Genomic DNA, 20,252 nt, shown 5'->3' with positions numbered 1-20,252 from the left:
CAAAAGGACGACAGCAGCAGTAAGTTTTAAGAAGGATGCAAAAAGGGTTGTAACTGTCCTGTGTGAGAAAAGTGTATAAAGTGTGTGGTGAGGGGTTTTACAGACTTAAAACAGATATAATAATATATAAAATATAAAGCCGACTACTTCATGGATTTCACCTATCACGGCTTATTTTTAGAATGTAACCCCTGCGATAAACGAGGGGCCACTGTACAGGAATACTAAAATGTTGTTATATCACCCAACCTATTGTTTCCATAATTGAATTGTCTCTGGGTTAACTGTATAAAACTGAGCAGCGTGCTATCAGTCTGTGCAGCTGTCCGTACCCTCAGCTCTGACCCTCTTCTGCTCACTCGATCCTGGCGTCTTTGTAAACAAGATGTAATAAGCGCAGTCAAGCTCAATTAGCTTGGAGACTTTCACAGCACCTTTAAAATATAGTGATTTATTCGGCCTCTGTAAGTGCCCGCTGCGTAAATGGGCAAATACGACCGAAGCAAAAAGCATCCGTTTAGCCCCGGGATTTAACTTTGCAAAAGCAAGTGTATTCCCAGTTCATGCATATGCCAGTTTAGGGTTATGAATCATACTTACAGCTTTCCAGTTGCATCTTGCAGCGTTGGGTGTCCATGGGGAAGAGGGTCAGGTCCAATGGGCAGGAGAGGGTGATGGACAACCTAAAGAAGAGGAGATAAATAATAGAGGAGATGTCACTGTGCTGGCATTAAAGGTCCTATGTTACTTAAACTTGACTCTTGTGAGCTTTAAGGCATGTTATAATGCTGTTACATCATCAGAAAGATACCTGGAGTTGTGTTTTGTTTGATTCACACATGTTTGTGTAATCCTGGATCATTAGTCTGTCCGCATCTCCAAAGCTTGTGGTGTCATGAAGTGGTAGTTTTCAACGATCTTTTATCTTTTGTTCAGTAGAGATTGGAAATTCTGGGGCTGAAATGATCCCAGTGGTTAGTGATGTGTATGAAGAGCAGAGTGTTTTCAGTGTGAGAGAAGAACTCAAACCTAAATATGCAGAACAGAATATGTGTGAACTAAACAAAACACAACTCCTGGTATATTTATGACGAGGAATCGACATTATAATATAGATCAGAAAACAGTACAATATGAGCCCTTTAAAAGTATTTTAAGCTTTTGGTACTGAAAATATATTCCAACCAACAAAAAGTAATTTGGCTTTTGAAATCTGAAACGGCTTATATCAGGGATTTCCAACCTTTTTAACTCCGGTAAGAAATTTTTCAAAAAGAAAATGCCAGAGAGCTACTCATTTTAGCAGTGGCAACAAACTAAGTAAATATAAGAGCCACAATAGAAGCCTATAAAACATACACAAACATCCATTTATTAGTGCAGAAAGTAAAGTTTGGCATGGAGATTATACATTTACAATTTTAATAGTCATTCTATTCATGTCATTTTTTTATTATTCAGCACAAAACTTAGAATTCAGAAATTCTTTGGTGAGCTACTAGGAAGGAGGAGGAGGGTTACAGGTGACACATGGTTTATATTATAAAGTTTAACCAAAATGTGACCAAAAGGTTCTATATTTAAAGACGCTGTTTGTAACTTTTCTGGTGGAAGTTTCGCCACCTGCTTTACTCAATCAATATGTTATTGCTATTTGACTTGTAAGTCTGACGTCACACACGACTTCCGGGTCCAACGAAACATTTGTTCAGAACGACAGAGCCACTGAACATTTTCACTATCACACACGTCTTTTTTAGTGAGGTTCCAACTAGAGCATGGAAACCCAACAGAAGTCCGACGAGACAGGTTCGGACAAATATTTAGGACTCGGGTCCGACTCTGACACATAAGCGCGTCAGCTGTTTCCTGTCTACAGTAAAACCACTCACTTCTAAAGATCAGAGAACTGCATTTCTAGTTTAGATACAAGTCATTATTTTTTTGTGAAATGTGGTGCGATCCTTCAGATACATGATTTTTAAAGCATAAAAAGAATGGAGATAAAGTACACTGGAAGCAGGAGTCTCGATCGTTAATCTGCAGCTTCACCTTGATCCGTGCGTTGTGCGGATGTGAACAGACACATGTGAGGGACTACTTTCGCCTTTTTACTTTTAAAGAACACCGCAAACTAGATTAAAAGAAAGGGTTTGTGGACTGGATGGCGTTATTTGCGAAGGACAATTTCTGTGGATATGTGGACAAGTTGCTGCACTTTAAATTTACCATTTTACAAGAGTTGAGTAGGCTAATAAAGTTTGTATTTTGCGTCTCTGTGTCCGTTAGAGGCCACACAAACAATAGCGTGCGTCATTACATTAGGCTTGTGAAAATAGTGTGATTTTAATTGTGTCGGGATCGGGTCAGATTCAATCACTGTTGTCGGACAGAAAAATTCTGCCTGATCCACACTCTAGTACTCAACACTGAAGCACTTTTACATGTATATCAGTCGGGCCAAATTCGGCACGACTGCAGCTTGGACCCGGAAATAGAATTATGACGTAGCAACTTACAAGCCCTATAACTAGAATGCTTAGTGCACTAAATCATTATTTTTTAAATGCATCCAAACATGCACTGTTACTGTGAGCAGAGTTACTTTTGCACAAATATAACTTGGCCAGGTGGTGTGTTACCTGCTTGTCTCCATGGAGATAATTAAGACTAAACAACTATAATTAACCTACTTGCACTGATGGTTTTTGCATTGGATTCTGCCCACACTGTATAATTTGTATCTGTATATAAGTCAATTTTTATTTTCTTTATTTTAATGCATGCCCTTATTTTTATTTTATAATATTATTATTTGTTTTATGTTGCGCCATAACATCAAAGCATGGTCTTGGTTTGTGAATTATGTTCACTGACAATGTCTATTATTGTACTATTGTAATACTGTGGAACGTTCCAGGCAAACCGATTGATACTTTGCAGTGACATCATGCTGGGGTTTGGAGGAATGTTATGGTGGTGACACAAAACATATATTAGCAAATTTTAAAAAATTAAATAAAGATCGTCTGAAAGTGAGCATTCATGGTCCTGTTTAGGAAAAAAAAAAAAAGAGTGAGTGAGAGAATTTGAAAAACTGTGGGACTAATAGTGAAATTCATCTCATCTGTTGTAATTCCGACTAAATCAGATCTTTCCGGTCAGATTGTGCTGAAATGAAGATCAAATTAAAATCTAACAAAGCCTCAGAGCATGAGCAGACTGTAGCAGGGCATGACTACAGTTAGCTTCACACCCCCAGGGAATGTTGATGAGATCAGCCAAGGGCGTAGGTTTGGTCTCAGCTTTGGTGGGGACATTATCAGCTAATTAATAAAAATGAAGCCAAGTAAGTTCCTTTTGAAAAGTTTTTCAAAGGTTGTGTGTTTTAATGACATCACTGTGTTGCAGCCAATGAAATAGCAACAGGAGTAACCCTGTCACTATATCACTGAATACATCTCAGAAAGTCTAATAAACAAAATGTGAACACAAACGTATTAAATTAATACTATTAGATTGGAAAAATATTGGAATCAATTTATATTTTTGATTATTAAAGGGTAGGGGCTATTTTGTCTTCACTAAATATTGGTTGTGACATGTCCCCACCGTCCCTATGCAAACCTACACCATTGTTTTTAAGTCTTAAAATGAGCATCCATTTGATTTTCAACAAAAAGATGAGAGTGACTATCTGAAAAACTGTTTTTCTTCTGAGGGACCTGTTTAACAGTAAAAATCATCTCATCTGTTGTAATCCCGACTAAATCAGATCTTTCCAGTTAGATTATGTTGAAATAAAGATCAAATTAAAGTCTAACAAAGCCTCAGACAGAGCATGCCTACAGTTAGCTTCACATCCCCCAGGGAATATTGATGACATCAGATGCAAATTAACAATAAGATTTCAAAAAAATGGTCGATCCTCCACTAGAAAAGTTACATTCTGCACTTTTAAGGCTACAGAACAGGTGATGTTTTTAAATGTAATTTTATTAATTTGATTACTCATTCATTTGATTGCCTTTTCGTCTATATTTAAGACACCTAATATGTCAGTCTAGTCGATCTGTAGTTGAACAGTATTAAAACTATAACCTGTGCTCCTGGTTATATGGAGTCCATTTGTGTTAATTGCAAATTAGTCTTAATGGTAGGCTCTGTCAGATAATACATATACTTTCTTTTATGTAGAAAGTACAGTTATGTTGTATGTTTTAAGTTACTAGTTGCTACTGCTGAAGTTACCCCACGGTGACATTAAGAAATCGTTAACTCCCTAGTTTTAGTTTTGTCTGGAAGACGTTTCAAATCAATGTAGATGTAGGATACTGTACAGTCATATCCCTGTAGTGCCGTATTGAGTCGCACTTGGGCCTAGACTGAAAACTAAATGTGTCACAATGTAATCTAGTGAGGAATGGAGAGATTTATACGAGAGGGCAGCTCCCATATAGACAGTCCCCAGATGACACTGAATATAATATGCAGCAGCCCATAGACTCACAAATGCAATTCTCTGCTTGGGTATGATGTTCTATTTCTCCCCTTGTCCGTCATGTCTTTTGGGTTAAACTTTTTATATTTTCCGCAAATAGTGACATAGTATTGGTTGTGGTCAGTTTACATACTGTATGGAGAGCAATTACCCATTCATAACTTGTAACCACAGTCAAAAAATAAGCTTGTCTTAATCTAAAATCTTTGGTGTTTTATTGTCCAGTACAACGTTAGATTCCAGAAATGTGTATTATACTGACATTCATAACCAACACCAAACACATCTACCCGAGTTTGTGTAATCGATCAGTCATCCAGTAGAAAAATTCAATTCTGCCAACTGAAGAAAGGTGAGTGAAGACATTTCGTAGCTCATCCAAGCTGCTTCTTCAGTTCTGGTCAGATTTCTGGTGGACAGTAATTTGAGGAGGGCAGATCTAACTACAATGAAACTAACACCGCTGTTTGTTTATAGTTTATGTTTGTAATGACCTGTGCCTGACTCATATTTGCATAATCATTCAGTAGTGAGAGCCAGTATGCTAATAGGTGTGACGGCACCCATCAGGGGCCTGAACGATTATGCTAATATGACTCAGGCACAGTTCACACTTAGAGCAGTTCAATAGACCTAACCAACAAACAGAAATTGTAAACAACAAACTGAATGCTCCTGACCACTGCCCAAAGATACTGCACCGGCCTCTTGGTCCTTCCTTCAGGTAGTGAGCCCACAGGAAGCTGTTCCCCCAGAACCTTTTAGGGTTGGGCCCACCATGGAGCCAGGCAAAGGGTTTGGGACATTCTGGGCAACATAACAAACCTCGATATAGCCCTTTAACACCGACTGTCACAAATATGCGACAAACCATTTGGATCAAGATATAAGCCGAGATAGCAGCTGCATTCCCTTTTTTTTTTTTTCCCCCACAATAATCAAATGAATAATCTCATCTTAATTTACTAACTACTGAAAGGCAAAAACACACACAAAACTTTTTTTGATATATATACATCTATATAAATTCATGCATTAAAGCAAAGGTCTGCAACCCCCAGGCCGGGGGACTAGTACCGGGCTGTGGGTCGTTTGGTACAAACCACCCCTCCCATAACCCTGCATGGGCCGCCCCCCCCTCCCGTACGCTGGATGGACTGTCCCTCCTCCTGTACTCTGTGTGGGCCGTTCCTCTAAACCAGAACTAAACCAAGAGTCTAAACCAAGAGTCTAAACCAGGTCTAAACCAGGTCTAAAACGTGTCTAAACCAGGACTTAACCAGGACTAAACCAGGACTGAACCAGGACTGAACCAAGTCTAAACCAGGTCAAACTCAAAACAGGTCTAAAAACAGGATTTAGTCAGAACTTAACCACTGTACACCATGCCTCCCCCCCAACCACCTCCGGTACACGAAGTATTATCACATATAAAATCGGTCTGTGGTGCAAAAAATGTTAGGGATCACTGTGTTAAAGGTCTTAAATTTGTCATAAAGGGGTCTGGCTCTGCTACAGGAGACACAGCAGGGGTAAAGTTCCCCAGGCAGCACAGCTCGTAGGATCATCCAAATGTCAGGATTCCTGTTTTTTTCACCTTGGTCTGTCTTCCCATCCCCACTGTCTTGTGTGTCTGGAGCTGGGTGGAAAATCTGGCACAATCCTCAAATCTGGTTCCAGCAACTACTCACCTGCAGCTCATTCGCCGATCAACCTACACCTCCGCAGTATTAAAAAGCCAGTTCAAGCATCCATACCTCGCCAGATTCATAGTTTATCCTATGCTGGTACAACTATTGGCTCCAGTTTTGTTTCTTGAATTTTTGTCTGTTTCTCCAGCAACTTAGTTTGCCTTTTTTTTTGTTTTTCCTCAGACCAGGTTTTTGCATTCTGCCTCCTTGGACTCTCACCCCAGCCTCCAACCCAGCTCCCAGAAACCTGCACATTTTTGTAATTAATAATACCCGTTATTTTTTTGGACTTTTCATTGTCTGCCTTTTCTTGATTCACCAGGCATTATAACACTGAACTATGAAACTACAACAGTTCTATCGAAGTCAAAAAAAGCTTACCTCATACTGATGAGCACATCTCCGTTCCTGAAGATGAACAGCAGGATGTTCTCCTGCGTGACGTCGTGGAAGTTGGCGCTCTTCTCATTGGCGAAGAACAGGTCTGGTTTCCACAGACACTTGAACATTTTGGGGTCCACTGTGAGGGACTCGGACTTAAACTCCTGAGGCAGCTTCAGACGAGGGTCATTCCAGCGCTGTCGCAAGAAGATGTTCACTCGGTAATCCTGGAAAACAACACAAGATGCTCAGGTGTACATAGATGCAGCTTGTAAACTCAATTAAACTTTAGACAGATTTAAAAGCTGCACTCATATCTCATCTCTGCTGGTATGCATTCGGGATGGGCATGATTGGTCAACTAATCGATAAGTGATCATTAAGAATTTTGTCTATCATGTTCATTTTCAATCGACAAACCAAATGTAGGTTGCTGTGCGTAGTGTGACATAAGGAGACAAGGCTGCGTCTGATAGCGCAACATTCCCACGTCTCTGCTACGGCACACCTCCTTGGAGATCACTGTACCACTCAGTGAGTGTGTTTACATGCACATCAGTGTTTTGGGTATGATCAGTTTTTTTGTCCCGATTTTGCATGTATGCGCAGTATCTCGGGTATTGCAACAGTTGGGAGCTCATGCGTCCACAAGACAAACATTTTTCAGTCTTTTTATCACAAGAGTAGCCAAAATAAATAAAGTGACCAACATAAATAAAGTGAGTGAAATGAAATGTTACATAAAGAGCTGCTCTAAACCTGCACATGTATGATCTCTGAAAACAGGAACCATCTCCAACGCGACACACAGAACAGATTCACCATCTTCAATGTGTCAAAGCTGCATTAAAAGACATTATAATCTCAAACGGGCTGATGTGGCTCTATAGTGGTAATGGTTTATATGTTGTAATGTTGAGTTTATTTATGCAGATTAGTAATAGTAATAAAAAACGTTAAACATTAATCGATAATCAGTTGTTAATTCTCAAGACGATTAATTAAGACAATTTAATCGAATGCCCATCTCTAGTATGCATGCTTCCCCGGAGATAAATAAGTCAAAGTATGCAACATTTCCATAGAGACAAACAGAAGAAAAGTGCTAATAACATTGCGGTGAATAATTAGGAAGCTTGGAATGCACAAGGTAAATGAGGAATAACTTCGGACCACTGCAAACCTTTTATAATGAACTGGTTTAAATTTTCTCACACTCTTCATTATGGACCATTCCGGTAAAGCTGTGCTCTGTGCTGCTGGGACGGTGGACCTCAGAGGGACTTTTATTTTGGCGGGGCTCAAGCTGTTGTGGAGCAGGTGTGAGTACCACAGACTCTTAATGCAGCGGGTGAAGATGGACGACGTGTCAAACAGAGGAGACCAAGCACCAGCTGGACCCTACTCCGGCTAACAGCACCCTCGAACAATCAGGCGTCTGCTCTGTGCTCAAATTATAAAACTACATCAAAGTCTCTGCGCTGTGTACTAAAGTTAAAGTGATTGCATAAACCAATTGTGTAATTAATTATGATAAAGTCTTTCATCTTTTAGATATTGAGGCACCTATCCAGGTTTTTCAGTTCTGATACCGATATCAATCCTACGTCTTTAGGTAACTGCCGATGTCCAATATTAACCGATACCAGTGGAGGGGTTGAAAATGGCTTTTTTTTTTTCCTTTAAAAAAACATTTTACTTATTACAAAATGTATTTGATTGTGTTATGTAACTATCTTGGAAGTACCTACTGAACAGCTTTGTATGAATTTAAGTTCAATTGAAGTTCAACCATGATATCGACTGAACCGGTATCACGGAACCAATACCCAAACCCGCAATTTTTCCTGGATCGGCACTGATATCTGAAACCAGTATTGGTATCGGTGCATCCCTATTTATAGAGTCAAAAAGTTTTTCACCGTAAAATGGGACTAAACATCTCATTTTCAGAACTGATCATTACATCTGTTCTGAAAAGCAAAAAACAGAATTACATTGGAACTCTTGGTTAATTTCTAATTTGGCATAATTGTCTTCACTATGATAAAATAGATCTGTTAGCAGACGGATAATAAAAATCACTGTTCCTTTTTATATTTTAAAATTATTTTAATCATGGCTCATTCCACCTGCTGCTAGAGCTGCACAACATCCCACAATGAATTTGAAATCGCAATTTGAGTTGGCACAAAGACTGAAATAGAGATAATCAAATATTCTCTGCAAACAACCAAATATTCCGTATTTTTACAGAAAAATCTACCTGTTGTTTAGATCTCTAGTTCTGAAATGCATGGGATTCTTGTATTACTTAATTAGTTCATATTTCAGTCTCAAATATGAATGCTCCTGGAGATGTTTACAGTGGACAGTCCTCCTTTTTAAATATATGGGATATCTAATCAAAATTCACTGATAATTTAGACACAATTTTAAACTAAACTTGAAACACAAATGTGAAATAAACCCCAAACCATGCTAAGGGTACAATAGCACATTCATTATTATTTCAGGCTCCTCTTACAATATCCTTGCCGTCTCTTCAAAACAATAAATCCTCGATAGTTCTGACAGCCTGACACCCCCGTGCACGACCAGCCCACCTCTCCATCTCGCACCTGCCTGTCCTGTCTGTAAAACACTGTGGATTGGTTGCACCTGCCTCAGACTTGGCACGGCAGAGTTGGCGGCTATTATAAATCTCCCTGAAACCGGCGTTCCTCTGGCAGATGGCTCTATTCGGGAGGCGCGCCGAGCTTTCCGATGGGGAGGAAGTGATTTTCGACCTGCTCTACCCCTTCGGTGACAGGGCTGACAGCTCCGAACCAGCCCCGCTCCGGTACACTTGATAGAAACACTCGGGCCAATTCCCACACCTCTTTCGTCTTTCGAGAAACAGGAAGCGGCGAAATACGTCTTCCCTCTTGGCTCGCGGGATGCCAAGGCTCCGCGGTGCTCCGGTGAGATTTAAGACGGGCCGGTAATCAATGGTAGAGGAGCAGAGGAGGTTAGACCCAGACGATTCAGACAATTCTATTATAGACTGTGCGTGTGTGTGTGTGTGTGTGTGTGTGATTCCCTGGGCATATAAAAGCACTTTGTCCACTTAGGGATACAAGGCGAATTCAGAATCTGCAAGTGTGTTCTTGTTCCTTTAAGCTCAGTGATTTGTGAGGTTATTTCACTCAAGAGGCAGGGATGGCTTGTGTTAGAAATTAGGGCTGTAGTCGACTAAAGACATTTTTGGTTCAGGTAAGACATACCCTGTGGATTGATTAATTGAGACATGGTGTGGTACTGATACAATCATATCTATAGTATCTCTAAAAAAAAAAAAAAAAAAAAAGCACTATGTATTCAGACAATGGTAAATAGCTACTAATATTTCAAACTCAATTTCAGTACTAAAAGAACAGGTATTGATATTGATTTAAAACCTCTTTTATAGACAAGATTGTAATTTCCAATATACAATCACAGTATATCGCATGTGGTCATACAGTAGTATTTTAGGTACTACTTTTAGTATTAACAGGGCTCCCACGATCATGGAAATCCTGGGAAAGTCATGGAATGTTGTAAATTCAATGAAAGTTTTGGAAAAGTCATGGAATTTTAGTATCTCTTTCACATAACTACAGTGTTCTGTTAAGTCATGTCATTAGGCTGTTATGATTATTTCCAAACATATGCGCCTTTTGTTTAAAAAAAGACAACAATAAATGCAATAAAATGGTTTGGATTATAGTTTTTTGAAAGTTACAAAATACTATAATCCAAACCATAAGGTGAGTGGAAAGGGTTAATATTTCATATTTAGTATGCCAAGTTCTACACATATAGGGTGTCATAAATAAAAATTCACTTTAGGTCATGAAAAAGTCATGGAAAAGTTTTGAAATGTTGTCAGTGAAAAAGAGTGGGAACCCTGTATTAATAAGCATCTGATTTTCGATAATTTTGACAATCCTATAGGGAAACAGCACCTTCAAAAGTGATAAGCTCCAGCTAGCTGACTCCATGTGTTCTTTTTTTTTTTTGCAGTTGTATTTACAAACATTTTCTGTACTGATAAAATAATTAGCCAGTTAATAGCAAAAGGAGAAATTCAGAAATTACAGAACTGAAGAAGCAGCTTGGATGAGCTGCAAAATATTTTCAACCAAATAAACTTTTGTCCAGTTGACTAATTGGACTTCTCCTTTTGCTATGAATTCTACCTGGACAACTGAGGGACTGTACAAATAACCAATTAATTAAAAAAAAAAAAGTGTTTGGCTAAAATTCTTCAAACCAATGAATCCAAAAAAGAAAAAAAGAAAAAAGTTAAGTTAAAGTTAAAACATATCAATCTCGTATTTACATGATACATTTATAGCAATAATAATAATAATAATAATAATAATAATAACCAAAATATTTTACCTCAAAATGTTACCAATAGCAGGAAAATTATAAACCAAGCATAGTGTAGAAAAAACAAATATTCTAATGTGGACGTACAAATACAAAGAAACTGTTATTCACACATTTCCGTAGTTTTGAACGTTGCTCTTTAGTTTCGTTAAGATTTAAAACTTCCCCGATTACTGTAAAGTTGGTTTTACAGTTATAACAAATACAACATTGTTATTGTTGTATAAACCATCGTTTTGTCCGTTTCCAGCTGACACTTGTGCGCTCCAAGTGAGCTCAACAAATCTCAAGTGTGAAGTGAAACATGGAGGTGTTGGATTCAGTGACAGCCCACAGAGAAATGGTCCATCCAAACAGGTGTACAGCTGTGACATCTCCCTCCTCCATCACCTCGGCAACATCATCAGTCACAGGGCACCCAAGGGCGACAGCAGGGAGTCACTCCATACTCCTGTCTGTCTGCTCTGAAATGTGTTCTTCTCAACTTCACTCTTTCTGCACTGTGGGGCATAAATAGCTTTCTCAACTGTTCTGTTTGTTAGGATTGGCTTTTCTTTTCCAGTTATCCTAAAATTCTGTTGGAATTCTTAAATATGTTTTATATTTAACAATGTTTTTATAATTTCTTCTATAACATTAATCTCTTATGTATTTCTATTTGGAAATCGAATTATGAAAATCTAATTTGACAAGTTGAGTGATTGAATTTTTGTGCAAAGCAGAATATTTCTGTTTAGGAGTCCACCATATGCTTGTGATTGATTAGTTCTTTCCCTGAATGTTCCACCAAATGACTTTAAATGAATCTATCTTTCATTTCATTGCAGGTGTTTTGGTCAAAAATACCTTGTAAACTATGCATTCTTAATCTGTGTGGGCTCACCTTTCCCACAGATCCTTTCTTACACTTGTGGTACTGTGTGTTTGTCTCTATGGACACAAGTAATGCCATGCTGTGGAATATTCTAGGTAAAGCAGTAACATACTGTATGTGTGGATAAAAGCAGATGGTATACCCTCCACTACATTTTAAGCAATTATTTCATCTTTCAAGAACAACATCTGGATCATTTTGCTTAAAAAGTTACTCACCTTAAAAAACTAGTCATTTGTTGCCAAATAGTAAATACATGTGTGCACTACTACAACTATAAATATACACTGTATGTGTGTATACTGTATGTATATAAAAATTGTTATTGCAAGATTACTCTTAAAGCTTTTCTCTATAATTCCTGAAATAATACCTCAAACTTTAGTAGAAAAACCTGAGTGTAGCTCTAGACCTTAGAACACTTCACAAACAGCCTTTACAACAAAGCATTTCTCTAATTTATGACCTCCCATTAGTCACTTTGATTACGCTAGCGCTGTTTCTTGCTGATACACCAAATTAAACACTATGCTAACTGATGCGCCCTGCCGGATCTGCATCGCTGTCTCCTGTCTTGTCTATGACATGATTGTGCATATTTACACACAGTGCTGTCACGGGTTATTACAGGCCTCCTCCCTGCGCTTCAAATGAGCAGCGCCTTCGTTAGCGCACTACGGGACACTTTCTTTTTTAGCCTCGTCCTTGACTTTTAATCTCGTAATTAGCATTCCAGCGACACTCCCTTATCAGCAATTAAGCCGTCAGATAAATGAGCCGTGAAAAGCACGGTATCCAAACGATTCACTGCTGAACGATTCACTCCTGAACGATTCCCTGCCGAACGCGCTGATAGAATAGAGGACAATGCACTTCTCGGGTGACGGTGATGGGGAGAGGCATTGATTGTCGATAGCGTCCGGAGCGGTGAAGTGCATTGTGGGTTATCTTACCATGGTGGTCTCCTGGATGGAGCCGAAGCTGTTGATGAAGATGTTGACGCGGTCCTCCACTGGAATTCCTGGAACATGGGAGAAGATGGAAGTTAGTGATGAGTTTAGTGAAGTGAGGCGAGTGGTGGATTGGAAAACTGAGCTCTCGTCAAAATTAAAGCCTCTGTTTTTCCTATTTTTTGTCCTGCATGCATTTGAGGAAAATTTGTCTTCTCTCAGTGCAAGAACCACTCACCCATTCACACGTTCATAGACCAAGCTGGAATTGCACTGCCAACCTGTTAGTTAAAGGATCTGACTGCTCCGCCAACCTTTGGATCAGTGGACCAACACCACCAACTGCGCTACTGGCCCCTGATATATTGTATAAGCAGCTCAAAATGTGCCCACTGCATGCTGTCTGTATCTAATTAGAAAGCATTTTATTGTCAGATTATCAGAAAGTGTGTGTTACCATGCTAGTTGTTGTTAGCTTTACCATCATGGCATTGACTAACTATGCTCAGAATGCATAAGGTAAGCGTGAAATAACTTTTGACTACGGCAAAGGGTTTAAAATGAACTAGTTCTGTTTCTCATGTCTTCAACACAGTAAAAATCAAGTACTTTAAGATATTGTTAATTGTAGAGGACTTTTTTACATAACTTTTCTAGTAGAGACTCCTACTGCCTACTGCTCTATCCAAAGATCGTTCAGAAGCACTTGAGACTTGATTAACTACAGATCTGACCGGTAAATTGGTCTGATGGCACCATATATTTGTCTTCATAGATAAGCTTAAAGGGACAGTCAGGAAGTTTGGACATAGGGCTTCATTTCCTTGTGAGCCAGAGTGTTGGACACGTGTGGAGACACTTTTTAAATATTCCATCCAGTCCTTGTATTTGCAGAGGTCGCTGGTGCTAGGCTAGTGCATGTCAATGGCCATAGTTATCCTGCCACTAAAAACTTACCCACTTCACAAAACACCCAAAGCAAATCTATTATTACGCCAGACTGTCGATGTGAATGTCTGTGTTGATAGAATAATGTTTGAAATAAAACTTACCTTGCACGGCATGACCTATCACATGTTGAGGGACTATTTTCTCATATATCAGTCCGCCGCTGCCAAGTCTTTTATCAGGAAGTACAACTCACTGCTGCTGCTCTGACATAAATCCTTCAAATGCAAGGTTGGTTTTACTTCTAAAATTATTCTATCAACACAGACATTTACATTGACAGTCTGGCGTAATATCAGATTTGCGCCGGGTGTTTTGTGGAGTGGGTAAGACTGTTTTTAGTGACAGGCTAACTATGGCCATTGACATGCACTAGCCTAGCACCAGCGACCTCTGCAAATACAAGGACTGGATGGAATATTTTAAAAAGTGTCTTCTCCACACGTCTCCAACACTCTGGCTCACTAGGAAATGAGGTCCTATGTCCAGAATTCCGGACTATCCCTTTAATGCCAATATTGCCGTACTACGCAGCACTCGAGTCAGAGCAATAACACCTCCCTGAAGAGAAGCAGGTGGTGTACTCTCCACCAGAAAAGTTACAAAGTCTCCCATTTTGCTAATTGCATCCATGATCACGCTGGCAACACTATCTTATTTTCACAATAGGAACGCACTTCACTCCATACGGTCCAAATCCCCTCTTGTTAATGCTCACATAAATACCAGCGTGTCTCGGGGCTACATAAGTGCTACTGTGGGCCATTTCCTCCTCCACAACTGTTTGGGTAAGTGGTTTTTCTTTATTGTTCCTTTGGTTTAACCTCAAAAACATTTCAAACTGCAGGACCTCCCCGATCTCACACCGCACCAGTTTACTCACGCTAACCGCACTTAATGCCCAGGCACATTGTTAACTTTACACTGCAAAAAGGAATGTCTACGGAAGGTAAGTGCCAAAAGATTTTATGGAAATAATACGGCTGCATAAATATAGTATAAAAGGGCAACTGAATAATCATTTTCACCAGTAATACACTACACTAAATATTCTCAGCGCCTTCAGTCAGTATATTTTTCCTTCAATGCATTTAAAAATCTTAAAGGAATTGTACTGTTGCCGGTGCCTACATGTATATAGGCACTCAGGTATACTCATTCTTGGCCTCATGTGGAAGCTCAGAACCTCCAGAATTCCCTCACTGAGCTGCAGAGGATGCACTAGCACGGATTCATGTTTGGTTGCGGGTGCTGGGGTTTAGGTAGAGACCATTCAGATCAGAGAGAGGCATTTTAGGTTTAAACCAGCTGAGAGTTTCATGTGATGCTCATTTTGCTTTCTGATTGGATAATAGGCTCTATTCACGCTTACGTCACAAACCAGGAAGATATCTGGAAAGATGCGATTCCAACTTCTGGTGTAGTTACCGACACTGGGCTCGCCTGTGATAAAACCCATTGGAGTAAATATGATCAGCGGTAAAATAAAGACTGCATACCTATGTGCTCTTTGGAATGCGCCCTCATCTAACTGTGTGTACCCAGTGTGCTCAGAACATCATGGAACGCTCCAATGACATTTAGATGACTGGGCAGTTTTCTCATTTTTCCTAGATTTTGTCAAACTTACTACCAAATTTTACAACTATTAACTACGCAAGTTGTCTAGCCTAATTCATCAGCCGGTTTCACTTCATGGAAACCGTCTGACTTTGCAGCATTAGGATGTATTCACTTGACAGTAGGCAAGTACTTTTTTTATTTAATCAATCGCTGCTATTTGGTCATGACATATGTAACTGGTAAATTAAGCTTTTCCCAAATCCAGTAGGAAGAAGGGCAATAACGTCTTTCCCCTTGATAAAATTCACCAAACATTCTCTTTGTTCCGGCTTTAAATCCTCGATCTCGGGAATCGTTGCCAGCACTGAATGTATGGCTCTTCGCTGATTGGCTGGTGCCTGTACTCTCACTTCCAGGTTCTTGCAAACCATCTAGTGTATTCCGATTCCTGACCTAGTCGCTGGAGAGAAATGAAATTGAGCTTAGGCACTAGGTGGCGCCAGCCTGGTTATAAGTTGCCATTGCATCTTTCCAAACGTCTTCCTGGTTTGAGACATAAGAGTGAATAGAGCCTATAGTAGTTGAAAAACAAAACACCAAATTATACCATAAACAACCATTGGCCACCATGTCTAATGTTTTTTGTAATTAAGAATAAATTAGCATTAGAATGATCAGTGAAAGCTATATTTGATGTGAGCATGTTTACCTCTGGGGGAAACTGATTTTAGATCCATAAATCCTTATATTTTATTTTAATATAGAAATTATGAATAGAAAACATTGTTTGATTAGTAATCAGGTTAAAAGTACTAAATTTCAGAATATTACTGAAACAAGGGTTGACCTACATTATTTGACTTGTAAACCTAATTTAACTATTGTCATTTATTTAACATTGTCATGGAACTAATTGAATATTTTTGAATATTTTACTTTTTTACACTTTTATTACTTATTCTTACAAATTCTCAAATTCACTTATTTACAAACACAATACATTTGAATGATTTTGGCAATGCATTTCTCTTTAATCTAAACAAATCTTCAATCTACTTGCAAGTTATTCCTAAAACAAACCAAAACAATCCCAAATCTCTATACCACCTATAAAATCTGACTGCGTTTTACGAGCTTGGGAAAGTGGGCTTGTGGGCGCAGTTGGGGGATACAATTTGGGAGATTAGGACATGGACGTGAATGGAAAACTTGGAGTCCGAAGCCCACCCAAAATGAGCAGCAGATGTTTGTACGACTCCGCCAATATCCCCCAGACACATCAAACACGAGCTCCCGAAATCCACTGGAAAATATGGCACATTTCACCTGGGGACTGCTAACACCATCAGACTCTGCAACACCTTCTAATGGTGCACCGGCGCTTGGATTTATTACAAAGAGTGGCTTTCACAGTGTATTTATGGTCTAGGTTAGAATATAACGTAAAGTAAATATAAGGGAAATCAGTGTTGGTGAGTGGAGAGGTCAAATGTATGGGAAAAGCAAGAGAATGAGGATATTTTAATAACTCTTGGAAGTTGTGGTTTAGGTATGATGGTAAATTGGATTTTGGTGATATATTTATATTTCTCATAATGATAAGTTGTATGCATTATTCATTCACTCCTAATTAATTTGCCATTCAAACCTAGTGGGGAAACATTTGCTGCAGTTTTGTGGCTAAGGTCCCTATGGCAAACACAATTCGACAAAAACAACTAATCTATAGGCAGGCAAGAGGAGAAAAGTGTCTTGTTCAGGGACACAACACTAGTGTAGAACCATTAGAGATCTGCAGATTCTCTGGTCGATGAGATAATACTTGGCCCACTGCTCCACTGTTTCTTCGTGCACTATGTAACTATTCAGGTGTCGGGTCCGCTACCTTATTGTTTCTGTGCAGATGTTATTGCTTTGCCTGTAAAATTCCACACTATGGCATAAAACATATCTATATATAACATGTTTTTTATGACATTTGTGACAAATAAAAGACCAGGTATAGTGGTTATTATACCTACAATCCACATAACTAGCCTGATTCATCAGCTGGTTTCACTTACTAGAAACCGTCTGACCTTGCAGCATTAGAAATCGTTCGCTCAATGGCAGGCGTTTTTGCTTTTTTTTTTTTTTTTTTTACATTTAACCAGTCACTGCTATTTGGATGTGACATATGTAATGCGCCACTAACGGGGCTGACTGGTATATTAAACTTTTCCCAGATCCCATAGGAAGAAGGGCAATAACGTCTTTCCCTTTGATAAAATTCACCAAACATTCTCTTTATCCTGGCTTTAAATCCTCGATCTCGGGAATCGTTGCCAACACAGAATGTATGGCTCTTCGCTGATTGGCTGCTGCCTGTTTTTTGCAAACCGTGTAATCTATTCTGATTCCTGACCTAGTCGCTGGAGAGAAATGAAATTGAGTGGAGGCACTAGGTGGCGCCAGCCTGGCTACGTAACAGCAGCCTTTGGTTCAGAATTTGTTTACTTAAACCAGGGGTCTCCAGCCTTTTTCCTCTGTTGAACTACTTTTACAAAAACAGAAATGCTAATGCTAACAGCTAAAGGAAAAAAAACAGGAGTTGTTCTACAATTCCAAAATGATATGTCTACTAGGCAAAATATTTTTTTTGTAGCCAACTAAAAAACTGAACATTATCTTAATGAGACAAGCAGGTACATAGTGCACCTTTAAAGCTTTCCTTGACTAAGACCAGAGGCAGCACTACCATTAGTCAGCCTGGAGAGGTCCCCAACCAATTGCCCTCAGTGCCACTAACGGCTGAGGCCTCAGAGCAATTTAATTTTCTCTCAATATGACATTAAATGGGAGTGGTTTATTTTTAAACATGAAAACACCATCAAAATAGTGTCAGATTTGTCAAATCTATTTTAACTGTCAAAGAATCCCCCCTCCCATGTTAAAATGGACTAGTCAGCTTGACCCTGATTTGAACATAAGCATAGCATAATCAATCATCATCATAATCATATGTTAAAAAAAACAACAACTTTCAGCTCTTGTTATTTCGTAGGCTACCTGACTAATAAGACAAGTTTCCAAACCACCCTAATTCAAATAAAGATGTACATGTCTCATGAACAATGGGGGAAAAAAAACTAAATTTTAAAAAAGCAACAACAACAAAACATTACAGTGAGGGCCCCAAACTCAAGTTCACCTAGGGCCCCCAAATTGCTAACTCTGCCACTGAGCAAGACAAAGCTTAAAGGTGTGTTATGATAATTTCCGATAAATTGAAAAGAAATCATCTGATCATTATTAGGATAGTCCAAGAAATATTAAGAGCTTTGTCAATATTATTTGCTCCGTGTGGTAAGGGCTCCCTAATTGTAGAAGTTACATGAGGCAAGCTCCCCAGTCTGGCGGCGATTCACATTTTAAAAATAAAAGTCTGAAAATGAAAGGAAATCGGGGGAGAGACTGTCCAACGTGCTCGATATCAGTCACAGCTCATCTTTAGTCATACGGCGGTTCTAAGTTTGATCTTTGTCCCTGTCTCACTCTAAGACCTGGCAGTGTTTCAAGATTTTATTCAACACCAGAAGTCTTTCATTGCAGACAGCCAAAATCGTGCGGTGGACACCCGGCTTTAAGCAGTTATCTAGAAGAGACATGCCTACTGAACATTCCTCCTTAATTGCCGTGACAACTGCTCCGCAAAATAATGTAAATGAAAAGTGAGACCCAGACGACAGATGGAAGGGAGGGGGCCAGCTCACCTTTGAAGTTGGGCCGTATTCGTGGATCGTAGCTGATCAGTAACCTGTTCAAGATGTTACTGGTGGAATTGGCAGGGACCTTCGCCAGATCTTCGGATGACAGCTGCCTGCAAACAACAGAAAAGTAAGAGAAAAAAGGGGGGATGATTAGAGCGTGCATACCGGGCAGATGAGAGGTCCAGATGCAGAGACTGATCTGATTAAAACCCTAACTCCGCACAGCTACCATCGCAGTGGTATTCGATCACCCGCGCACACCCACAGACCACCCACACATTGTTTCAGCCAAATAAATGTTTAGACAAGTAGGCTAGTTCAAAGACTGGTACAGATCTGGGAAGACAATTGGGCCTATTTGTTCTCGGGCAATGCCATGATTTGATTCATTCAGGCTTTCAATTCTTCGCACTAGTTTATATCTTGCTTTGTAAAGAAAATAAAGTTGGACTGGGGTTTGTTAAAGCGCTGGCTCTTTTACACTTGCTACTTTTACATGGACGCTAAGAAAACCAGATAACTGGCCTAGTCCAATTTAAACCAATTTATCAAAATACATGTACCGTATTTTACTGACTATAACTCACACTTTTTTCATGGTTTGGGTGGTCCTGCAACTTATACATCCAGTTATATATTGACATTTTCACACAGACAGCCACAAGAGGGCGCTCTGGGCTTGTGTGCCAGTATCTGCTACTTCTACTGCACATGTCTCCTGTAGAAAGAGCCAACTGAAACCATCCTGTCGGGATTCAGAAAGGCTGGAATAATTCTAACTGGAACTGATGCTGAGTCTGACAAAGCTACGCAGAAAAGGAAGTGGTGCTCTGTTTGCCTCCGGAGGTCATGGAGTTGCTCAGAAATGACACCGAGGATGAAGAATTCAATGTATTTAGTGATTTGGAGTGAGATGGAGAGTTTGGTCAACTTTTTCTCTTCTGTTGTTTATGCTATAGTTATCTGAAGAACTGTTCATATGTGACGTTAACAGTCTGTTGTTCTCTATTCTGTTTTTATTACTGTAACTTGTCTTTCAAGATGAAATGTCGGTTCCGGGTCTCAGATTTTATAAATAATGTTCCCCCAAAACTTAGTCCAGTGCGACTTATGTTTTTTTTCTTCTTTATTATGCATTTTTTGGCTGATGCAAGTCCGAAAAATATGGTATGTAAA

At 39.3% G+C, this 20,252-nt stretch overlaps 1 protein-coding gene across 1 annotated transcript in view; it reads right to left on the bottom strand.

Moving 5' to 3' along the window:
- The window catches only part of glrbb (glycine receptor, beta b), an 81,528-nt gene that overhangs the window by 32,526 nt on the left and 28,750 nt on the right, over nucleotides 1-20,252 (bottom strand). Inside the window, 4 exon segments of the mRNA XM_020917645.2 lie at nucleotides 601-683; nucleotides 6,574-6,800; nucleotides 12,820-12,887; nucleotides 19,080-19,186. Coding sequence (XP_020773304.2) covers nucleotides 601-683; nucleotides 6,574-6,800; nucleotides 12,820-12,887; nucleotides 19,080-19,186 — 485 coding nt within the window.

Source organism: Boleophthalmus pectinirostris, unplaced genomic scaffold, assembly GCF_026225935.1.
Source record: "Boleophthalmus pectinirostris isolate CB_2022bp ecotype Guang Dong unplaced genomic scaffold, ASM2622593v1 HiC_scaffold_23, whole genome shotgun sequence".
NCBI lineage: Eukaryota > Metazoa > Chordata > Actinopteri > Gobiiformes > Gobiidae > Boleophthalmus > Boleophthalmus pectinirostris.
The sequence above is the reverse complement of the archived record's forward strand: the minus strand, read 5'-3'. Positions and strand labels throughout refer to the sequence as shown.